The 11,051-nt window shown below is 50.9% G+C and overlaps 1 protein-coding gene across 1 annotated transcript; it reads right to left on the bottom strand.

The window, feature by feature from the left end:
- Window positions 1-263: 263 nt before the first annotated feature.
- On the bottom strand, window positions 264-3,151 carry LOC131816599 (glutathione S-transferase P). The gene is made up of 7 exons (XM_059149509.1): window positions 3,012-3,151; window positions 2,617-2,652; window positions 2,283-2,389; window positions 2,107-2,194; window positions 1,640-1,743; window positions 720-827; window positions 264-533 (listed from the first exon to the last, which is right to left on the bottom strand). Coding segments are annotated over exons 1-7 (633 nt in total). The 5' UTR covers window positions 3,013-3,151; the 3' UTR covers window positions 264-344.
- Window positions 3,152-11,051: the final 7,900 nt, after the last annotated feature.

The following is an 11,051-nucleotide window of genomic DNA, read 5'->3' as shown; positions in this document are numbered from 1 at the left end:
TCTATAAGGGAGCCTTTCCACCCTCTAGACCATGGGCACCTCCAGGGCAGAAATCAGTTTTCCTAGGTTTTTTTATTTTTTTGATCTTTTATTCCTACTCCTGGAGTTCACTAAACAAAGTCCAGGTTGAGGGCTCTAAGAAGAAATCCCAATGTGTTTTCGAATTCCAGCATCCTAGCAGGCCGCCCCGTCTCTCCCCGCAACCTGACTGCTGAGGGTCTGAGAGCCCCCTCCCCCAAGAAATCTGATGCTCACAGCACTGCTTCCCGCTTAGAAATTTTATTAGTCCTGGAGAAAGGCAGGCAGGCAGGCAGCCCTGGCTTCCCACGGGGGTGCCCGAGCTCTCACTGCTTCCCATTGCCGTTGATGGGGCGGTTCACGTGCTCGGGGGAGGCCAGGAAGGCCTTGAGCTTGGGCCGGGCGCTGAGGCGCTTCACATAGGCCAAGAGCAGGGGGTGGGAGTCCAGGCAGCTGGGGGACAGGACCTGGTGAATCAGCAACAGGTCCAGCAGATTGTAGTCGGCGAAGGAGATCTGCGGGACAGAGGACCAGGGACTCAGCAGGTGAGGACATCGGGGACATTGGGGACAGGCAGTCAGAGCCGCTCCCTGACTCTGCCTAGTTTTGCTGAGTAATGGGTTTGCATGTTCCCTCTGCACCTGTTCTCCACCTCGAAGCAGAGGATGGTGCAGAGGGGCAGGACAGGGCCAGATGCTCACCTGGCTGCCCACGATGAAAGCCTGGCCCCCCTCGTTCTGGGACAGCAGCATCTCAAAAGGCTTCAGGCACTCTGGCAGTGCCTTCAAGTACTCCTCCTTCCCTGCCTCCTGCCAGAAAGACACCACAGCATGTTACGCTCCTGACCTGCGCGTCTCAGCCCCCAGCCCCGCCCTGCGATGCCCTCCCTGTGTGCCCCATCTCAGGGCATCGCCCCCCACCGAGTTCGGAGCCCCCCATGTTCCTCTGCTCACTCCCCACCCCCGGGGCTGCTGCCACATCCCGTCCAGGTCAGCCACTGAATCGTCTCTACCCCATTCCCACCTTTCCACCTCCACCGCGACCTCCCTGGACCGCCCCAAAAGCCTCACATGCGGACACAGCCCATGCTTAGACCTCTCGGTGGCCCTCTACTGCCATCAGGGGAGCAACCAGCCAGACAGTTCAAGGTTCTCCCACCTGGGCCTGCTGTCCCTCCAGTGCCAACTCCCAACACTCCCCCTCTTGACAGGCACACATATACCTTGCTTCTGCTAACTTGGTCCCAGGTCCCCAAATGTACTCTGTGACTTCATACTTTGTGCCTCTGGAGGAGCCAGCATGGCCCCCCTCGCCCCCACCCCCGGGCTGGCTACAGATCCTTCCCCTCCTCCCCCTGCTCCGGGAAGCGCCGCCCTCCGCAACCCAGGCCATCAGGAACCACTGTCTGGCTAGAGGACTCCTGCCCTCGCAGCTCGTGCCACTGACTGCTACTTGACTGGGTCCATCGCACGGCGGTGAGGGTGAGGGCCAGGGCAGCTCCTGGTCCTCAGCACGGAGCCTGACCTAGCCTGGGGCACCCCGACTTAGAGGGAGGGGTGGGCCAGGGCTGCAGGGTCTTTTGTTCGTTCTCGGGCGCCCCGCCCCCAATGCCCGAGCTCACGTAGTTGGTGTAGATGAGCATGACGTATTTGCAGCGCAGGTCCTCCACGCCGTCGTTCACCACGTCCAGCAGGGCCGCCTCCCGCTGGTCCTTCCCGTACAGCCCTGGGCAGCAGGAAAGCGAAATGCAGGACTGGACCCTGACACGTTACTCACTGCGGCTGCCTGTGGGCACAGCCAGGGCGGGGGAAGGAGGATGGGGACAGAAGGGACAGTCCTGATGCACAGCAAGGGCACAGGATTCAGCAAGAAGCAGTGTGGCAGAGCGCAAGAACTGTGGGCAAACCTGGGGTTGGCCGAGGCCAGTTTCTAGAACCTCCTCATGCCTCCCCATGGTTGTTCCACGGTGTCACCAGGCAACCTGACTTAAGCACAAGAGGGTCAGAGCAGGCACCAAGCAGAGCAGGGGGGACGCGGACTGATGCTGGCCCACACGTGCCGGGGGCCACCTGCAGCCTCGAGACTCACCCAGGGAGCGGCCCAGGTGTCGCAGGATGGCATTGGACTGGTACAGGGTGAGGTCTCCGTCCTGGAACTTAGGGAGCTGCCCATACAGCTGGGGGGAGGGGCACAGCGCTGTCAGCCATGCTGAGCTTGGCTGCCCCCAATGGCCCAGCCCCGGCCCCCTCCAGGGGGTCACTCACACAGGAGGCCTTGAGCGGGCCCTGCAGCCAGGTCTCCTTGGTCACCACCTCCTCCTTCCAGCTCTGGCCCTGGTCCGCCAGCAGCATGCGCATGGCCTCGCAGCGGCCTGGGGGCGAGGGGAGAACGGGGTGGTGGGACACGTGCAGGGACCCCAGCCTCACAGCGCCCTGGGGACCGACCACGGAGAGGAGGTTGGCTCCTCCAGCCTGGGGAGCTCAGGGGCACAGGGAAGGAGGCCCCGGCTGGTACCCACATGATGGAGGGGTGGGGTCGGCGTCCTGGGCTGCAGGCCCAACCTCTGCCTCCCCCCGCTCCCGGTCCCGGGGCGCCTACCTCGGACAGGAAAGTAGACAATGGTGTAGGGCGGCACTGCAGCAGAGGGAGACAAATCTGTCAGACACCAGTGTCTCACGGCAGGAAGACAGCCCCCATCTGGCCTCCCTGGGGTCCCATTTCCCGCTCGGCTCACTCCGGGACCCTCTGTGCGCTGGAGGAGCCCGAGGCGCACCCACCACCCCGCCCCCGCCGCGCGCGAGCCCCAACCGCGCGCCGCTGGCCTCGCGAGTCCCCTGGATCGCCATCCCCGCGCTGGGGTGGAGGAACCGGGGGCCTGCGGGGCCTTCCAGGCACTCTGGCCCGGAGCCCGCGGTCCGGCCTCCAGCCGGGAGCGCCCGGAGGCCCCTGGGAGCCAGCCCCCTCCCCCGGAGGCCCGGGCGGCGGGGACTCACTGGTTGCAGCGCGGGTGGCGGGGGTGGCGGTGGCGGTGGGGGCGGTGGCGGCGGTGGCGACAGGAGCGACAGCAACGGCAGCAGCGGGGGCGGCGGCACAGCTCAGGCGCGGCCCAGGCCTCCAGCCTTATTAAGGGTCGTCCCGCCCACCCCCGGCCCGCTCCGCCCCGCTGCGCCCCGGTGCTGACTCACCGCGCTCCGGAAGCCCCGCGCCCCGCTCCCCTACCCGGCCCGAGCCCCGCGGGCGGCCCTCCCCGCCCCCGGCCCCTGCGGCGCGCTTGAAGGAGGTGCTGGGCTTCCTGGCGGGGGCCCGGGTACCAGTTGCCTTATTTTACAGAGAGCTTAGGGTTTGCCCAATCCTGCTGCTGTCCCTGCTTGGTCGTCAGCCCTCAGAGGCACAAAGCCTTTGTCCACCTTCGAAATAAAACAGGCAGTTACCCCACCAGCAAAATGGGTTTATTCACGAATAGCAAAGCAGTGTTATCTGCGGTAAAGCCGCAGACAATGCCGGGGGGCTTCGAGAGGAACACTAATTTATAGAGCAAAAGGGGGAAGTCGGGAGGGGCTGCTTTGAAGGAAGGTCTGTTGAAGGAAGGAGGGAGGTGGTGGTGGTTTGCTCTTGGCTCAGTTGCGGCAGCCCGACATTGGCCGGGCTGTTGGCAACAGAGGAGAAAATCTCTATTTTCCCCCTTCTGGGCCAGTAAAATGGGACTCTTCCCATTGCTTTTGGCAGCCGAGGAAGACTGGTCGTGGGTGAGAGCCTCCTCTCCCACTTCCGCCCCATTTTAGATGAGGTTTTCTTTTTTCAGTTTCACATTTACCCCCTTTGATCAAGATCTGCCCCCTCCCCAAGCATCCCTGATCAAGAGTCAGGTTTTCCAAAGCCAGTGACTTTTGTGCCTCCGTGAGAGGAAGGGCCTTTCCTGGGTGTCTTGTCGCACCCGTAGAGGGAAAGTCCGCAGATTCCAAGCCACCGAAGCCCCATTCAAGTAACAAGGAGTAGGAGGAAGGACTCAGGCATTTCCCATCTAATGTCTGTATCTTTTCAAGGTCATGCACTTTGGAAAGCATCTCAAAGCATTGAATAACCCTATTATACTGGGTACATCGTTTCTACAATGATTTGACAGGCAATGGCTATGAAACTTAAAAATAATTATACAAATTAAATTATACAATGTATAATTAAACGATACAAAGTGTAATTCAAGGCAACATGACAATTCTAAATTGTAGGATGGTTCTGAGCTATGACCCTACGCCTGAAGGTCGCCAATGAACACATGAAAGGACCCTGGAGATTGAGGTGAAATTTACTAGAGCCAATGTACTTGTTCCCTAATTTTGTGCATTTGGGTTTCTACTTGCCCTGAAGAGTTTATCCACATGCAGCGGGATGAGGTGTTTGCTCTGGCACAGATGCTTCCGTATTCAGCAAGTAAATAATCAAGGGCTATGCAATTGTCTCAAACTACCTTAGGCAACAAGTTGAGTTATCTGGCGGATGTTCTGCTGGCTGTGGAATTGATCTGACTTCCGGAAAATTTTCTTTTTTTCTTTTTCTTTTTTTCTCTTTTTTTCCTTCCTCCCCCCCCCCCCCCACCGCTCCTTCCTTCTTTTTTTCATTTTTTCCCCCTTTCTTTCTGGAGAAATGCCTAATCATGTTTTCACTGGCACTTATTCTGACCCTGGGGAGAAAAGTTCTTCCTGCAGAGGCAGAGCCAGAATCACGTCCATCCCCTGGGAGCTCCTGTTTAAGGCAGCTGTGGAGAACCGATGGGGTAGACCAATGCAAGGCTTTTGATTCGTCATGGGAAGAAACGAGAACGGGGGGGGGGGGGGGGGGGAGGGGGGCAGGCAAGAGCACATGGCCCTCTTAGCCTCCAGCCGTCGAGACACTGAGTTGTTCTAGCATAGGCATCATTGGCAAAACCTCCACATTTAACGGAGTAGCCAGAGGAATGCAGAGGGCTCCCTCGTAAGCTGTGGACCCATCGGCCAGTATAGAGGGCTTAGCACAATTCAGCCAAGACTTAGACACTATGTTATTACCCAGTGAAAGACTACCTGGATTTATGGGTATGTCAGGAAACTTACAGATGGCCCTGTATATATTGATCACCCTGCCGTGTCCTATATGTGTGTGTGTGTATATAATATAATATAATATAATATAATATAATATAATATAAATTGGAGACATCTTTTTTCCTATTTCGGGGCTAGGTTAAATAGAAGCAAGGAATAGGGTTAGGGCGGTTCAGTGCTCTAATCTTACAAAAGGAACCCAAGGAACAATCTAGGCACACAGTAGTGAAATGACTCAAAGTGTGAGCTATAGGGGCACCTGGGTGGCTCAGTGGGTTAAGCCTCTGCTTTGATGATCCCAGGGTCCTGGGATCAAGACCCGCATCAGTTCTCTGCTCAGCAGAGAATCGGCTTCCTCCCCTCTCTCTGCCTGCCTCTCTGCCTGCTTGTGATCTCTCTCTGTGTCAAATAAATAAATAAAATATATATATATATATTTTTTAAGATTTTATTTATTTATTTGACAGAGAGAAATCACAGGTAAGCAGAGAGGCAGGCAGAGAGAGGAGGAAGCAGAGCAGAGAGCCTGATGCGGGGCTCGATCCCAGGACCCTGGGATCATGACCTGAGCCGAAAGCAGAGGCTTTAACCCACTGAGCCACCCAGCCGCCCCAATATATATATATATATTTTTAAAAGTGAGTACAGATCACTGTTGTCATACACAGACTGAGTTTTCCAGGGACAAATCTGATGATTTCGCCTTTTGTGCAATAACTGAGAAATGCAGATGAGAGCCTTACCTGTCTGAGGAAGAAAGGGAGCAAACAGAGTAAGAAACAGCACTGAGACAAGGACACACAGGCCCGGCCCGCTCACCTTGGGAAAGCTGTCTCCACCAGGTGTTTCTGCTCCAAATATTGGGAATCTTTACTTTCGGGTCACCCATTCATGTGCAGGTCCAAACGGGCTTTGGTGTTTTCTTTAGATGGCACATGTGAGCCCAGAGTGGATTTCCTGAAGTTTGGCAACACCCAGGCTGGCTAATGGCACCTGCTAGGGTGCCCTAGCCCCACCCCAACCCCACAGTGAGCTTGAAAGAGAATCATGGAGGTGTCTTTTCCAATAGAGGAAAAAAATCTCTGTGTTGCAAGGTGTGGGGTTTAACATCTTCATTCCCCAGGAACGTGTTGGAAACAGGTTACTCCAACCAAAGCATGATTGTTTTCAATAGAAGACATTAGGTCTTTATAGTGTTGAAGTAGATGTCCTTTTACTAGGTGTGGGTCAAAGGAGCCAGGAGCCAAGAGCATTGGATATCCTGGGACCATCTCAAAGAGTGAAAGTCTATGTGCTCCAATGGGGACAGGTCTGAGATTTAGAAGGACAAAGGGGAATGCTTTGGGCTAAGGTATAGAAAAGGTCTTCACAAATTTTTCCAGTTGAGTGTTAACGATGCCTTAGTGTGTTGACTAGCCCCAAGGACTAAAGATGGCAAGCACAGAGCACAGTGAAAGCTGATGAAGTCAGTGCCTCCGACCTCGAGAAAGCACTGGAGGGGCTCCCCGGGTAGGAACGACTTTATTTAAAATAAGATTTTAGCCACAAAAGAAGCCAGGGGCGCCTGGGTGGCTCAGTGGTTTGGGCTGCTGCCTTCGGCTCGGGTCATGATCTCAGGGTCCTGGGATCGAGCCCCGCATCGGGCTCTCTGCTCCGCAGGAAGCCTGCTTCCCTCTCTCTCTCTCTCTCTCTGCCTGCCTCTCTGTCTACTTGTGATCTCTGTCTGTCAAATAAATAAATAAAATCTAAAAAAAAAAAAAAAAAAAAAAAGAAGCCATAGCTTCAGTCCAGTGAGAAAACAGTCAACCCCTGACTAAAACATTTATATCCATGAGATGGGTCAAACCGAATAAAATCCATTCGCCAAAGCTCGAATGGTCCCTTGGGCAATCTTAAATGCCTGAGATGGTATGGATGGACTTTCCAGCATTGTGTTCTGGACAGGTGGGACAAGCGAGGTGGGCATTTTTTTGGTGTGTGGCATTATTACTATTTCCCTGCCAGTGTTGGTTCCCACAGGCTAGCATTTTATCGATAGACCAACAATTTAATGCACGTACAAAGGTTAGCCATGGAAATTTTAGAGTCTCTGGCAGGACTCGACTGTATCTGGCTCAAGACAAAGTCCTCTCTTTTTATCAAACCAAGAAGGAGGGGCTCAGTGGGTTAAGCCTCTGCCTTCGGCTCAGGTCATGATCTCAGGGTCCTGGGATTGAACCCCACATTGGGCTCTTGCTCAGCAGGGAGCCTCCTTCCCCCTCTCTCTGCCTACTTGTGATCTCAAATAAATAAATAAAATCTTTAAAAAAAAAAAAAAACCCCGATTACATTTCCAATGCTGTTTTCCCCTCTCTGGGGCTGATTGCTGGGCATCTCTTGTGAATGTTTTCTAGGTCATCATCTGGAAAAACACCCCCTTGGGCCATGATGGAGGTTTAGCTCTTGGTTTCCTTGAGCATTTTTTTTTTTTAAGATCTTATTTGTTTATTTGAGAGAGAGAGAGACAGATAGAGAAAGCAAGAGCCCGAGGAATAAGCCCGATATGGGGCTCGATCCAAGGACCCTGAGATCATGACCTGAGTGGAAGGCAGACATTTAACCAACCGAGCCACCCAGGCACCCCCTCCTTGAGCACTTTTGGTGGAAACATCAGCAAAGTGGTTTCCTTGGACCTCCAGGACGTTGGGTCTTGCATGCCCAGAGCCCCGCTGCAAGCATGTGATGTCTACTACATTTCGGACATGGTAGCCATTTAACATTTTATCCCCACTGGAGGGAAGGATACTTCATTGTTTCCGTAACATTCCGGAGTCATGAGCGACCCCCAAAAACCCCAGCTGTTGGTATAAATGCTTGTGGTTTTACCCTTGGCTAAGGTGCAAGCCCTTGGAAGGGCATGGATCCCTGCCTGTGGGTCCCAAGTGGCCAAAGACGACGGTGCTGCCCCAGGACTTCAGAAAGAGTTGCAACAGCACAGCGTTTACTGTTTTCATCCTTTAAATAGGAACCGTCCCTAAACCACGAACGATTCCACGCTGGTTTGAGCAGTTTCCTGCAATTGTCATGGGGAGTCAAAAGGGTGATCTGTCAATGTCAAGCAGGGGTGAGGGGGTTTCATCAGTGAGAAGGGGAGAGTAGCAGGGTGAAGGTCCCTGCAGCCAGAAAGAGTTATATGAGGAGTCGTTACCCAGACGGTTTCACAGCAGGGGAGGCAACTCAGAAGATGTTGAGCATGAAGAGAATCAGAGGGCTTCTGCCGCACGGGGCACAGGACAATTAGAGGAGACCCCCAGACCATTTCTGCAGGAAAAACCTTGAATAGCCAGAGGAATGTTGAAAAAGAAAACCAAAGTTGGTGGCATCACAATTCCAGACTTCAAGCTCTATTACAAAGCTGTCATCATCAAGACAATATGGTACTGGCACGAAAAGCAAACACATAGACCAATGGAATGGGGGCACGTGCACCTGAATGTTTATAGCAGCAATGTCCACAATAGCCAAACTATGGAAAGAACCTAGATGTCCATCAACAGAGCAATAAATAGAGGATAAAGAAGATGTGGTATATATATATACACAACAGCCATCATATATGCAGCCATCAAAAGAAAAGAAATCTTGCCGTTTGCAATGATGTGGATGGAACTAGAGGGTATTATGCTTAGCAAAATAAGTCAATCAGAGAAAGACAATTATCATATGAGCTCCCTGATATGAGGAAGTTGAGAGGCAAAGTGGGAGTTTGGTGCGGTAGGAAAGGAATAAATGAAACAAGATGGGATTGGGAGGGAGACAAACCATAAAAGACTTAATCTCACAAAACAAACTGAGGGTTGCTGAGGGGAGGGGGGTATGGAGAAGTTGGTGGGGTTATGGACACTGGGGAAGGTATGTGCCATGGAGAGTGCTATGAAGTGTAAACCTGGCGACTCACAGACCTGTACCCCTGGGGCTAATAATACATTATATGTTAATTAAAAAAATTTTAAAAAAAATCCAACATCCTGGGACATTTCCTTTGGTCCCAGGCAAACTAGTGCAGTTGGTGACTCTATTTAAAAAAAAAAAAAAAAAGTTGAAATCCATTTCGATGAAAGACATCTAATAATGCAGACCATGCTTAATTCTCCATTTAAAGAACAAACAAACAAGTCTGTTTTTTTGTTTCTCTCTCTCCCTCTCTCTTTTTTAAAAGATTTTATTTATTTATTTGAGAGAGAGAGAGCACAAGCAGGGGGAGCAGCAGGCAGAGCTCCCCGCTGGGCAGGGAGCCCAATTTGGGGCTCAATCCCATGACCCCAGGATCATGACCTAACCTGAAGGCAGACACTTAACTGACTGAACCACCCAGGTGCCCTGATTTCACTCTTTTTTATGGTCAAGTAAGATTCCATTGTGTGGTATACCGCATTTTCTTTATTCATTCATCCATGGATGGACACTTCGGTTGCTTCCATATCTTGACTATTGTAAACAACGTTGCAGTAAACACAGGGGTGCATATGTCTCTTCAAAGTAGTGTTTCCGTTTTCTTTCGGTAAATACATAGTAGTGGAATTACTGGATCACAGGGTAATTCTATTCTTCCTTTGTTGAGAAACCTCCATACTCTTTTCCATAGTGGCTACACCAACTTGTGTTCCCACCGACAGTATATGAGGGTTTCTTTTTCTCCACATCCTCACCGACATTTGTTTCTTGTGTTTTTGAGTTTCACCATTCTGATAAGGTGCGAGGTGATATATCCTTGGGTTTTCTTTTGCATTTCCCTGATGATGAGTGATGTTCAGCTTCTTCTCTTCTATTCTTGTGTTTCTTGCCCTTCATGTCTTCTGCCCATCTTTAATTGGATTGTTTGTCTTTGGGGCATTGAGTTCTATAAGTTTTTTACATATTTTGGATATCAACCCTTTCTCAGGTGTACAATTTGCTAATATCTTCTACCATTCAGTGGGTTACCTTTTTGTTTTGTTGATGGTTTCTTTTTGTTGTGCAAAAAAACTTTTTTATTTTGGCATAGTCCCAGTAGTTTAATTTTGCTTTTATTTCCTTGCCAAAGGACACATCTAGAAAAATGTTCCTATGGCTGATGTTAAAGAGATTATTAGCTACGTTTTCTTCCAGAGGTTTTATTGTTTTGGGTCTCTTATTTAGATCTTTAATCCATTTTGAGTTTATTTTTGTGTGTATGGTATAAAAAAGTGGTACAGTTTCATTATTTGGCTTGCTGCTGTCCGGTTTTCCCAACACCATTTTTTGAAGAGACTGCCTTCTTCCTATTGCATGGTATGGCCTCCTTTGCCAAAGATTAATTATATGAATAATAGGTTTATTTCTGGGCTCTCTATTCTGTTCCATCGATCTCTGTGTCTGTTCTAAGCCATTACCACACTCTTTTTTTTTTTTTTTAAAGATTTTATTTATTTATTTGACAGAGAGAAATCACAAGTAGATGGAGAGGCAGGCAGAGAGAGAGAGAGGGAAGCAGGCTCTCCACTGAGCAGAGAGCCCGATGTGGGACTCGATCCCAGGACTCTGAGATCATGACCTGAGCCGAAGGCAGTGGCCCAACCCACTGAGCCACCCAGGCGCCCCATTACCACACTCTTTTGATCGCTACAGCTTCTTAGTATATCTTGAAATCTGGAATTGTGATTCCTCCACTTTGGGTCTTGTTTTTCCAGATTGCTTTGATGACTAAGGGTCTTCTGTGATTCCATACACATTTTAATATTATCCCACTTCTGTGAAACATGCTGTTGGTGTTTTGACAGGGATTGCATTAAATCTGTAGATTGCTTTGGGTGGTACGGTCATTTTAACAATATTTCATTTTTCCAGTCCACAAGCATAGAATCTCTTTCCATTTGTTTGTGTCATCTTCAGTTTCTTTTGTCAATGTTTTATAGTTTTCACTGTGCAAGTCTTCACTTTCTTGATAATGTCTAT

The sequence above is a fragment of the Mustela lutreola genome, chromosome 1 (assembly GCF_030435805.1).
Source record: "Mustela lutreola isolate mMusLut2 chromosome 1, mMusLut2.pri, whole genome shotgun sequence".
Lineage (NCBI taxonomy): Eukaryota > Metazoa > Chordata > Mammalia > Carnivora > Mustelidae > Mustela > Mustela lutreola.
The sequence above is the reverse complement of the archived record's forward strand: the minus strand, read 5'-3'. Positions and strand labels throughout refer to the sequence as shown.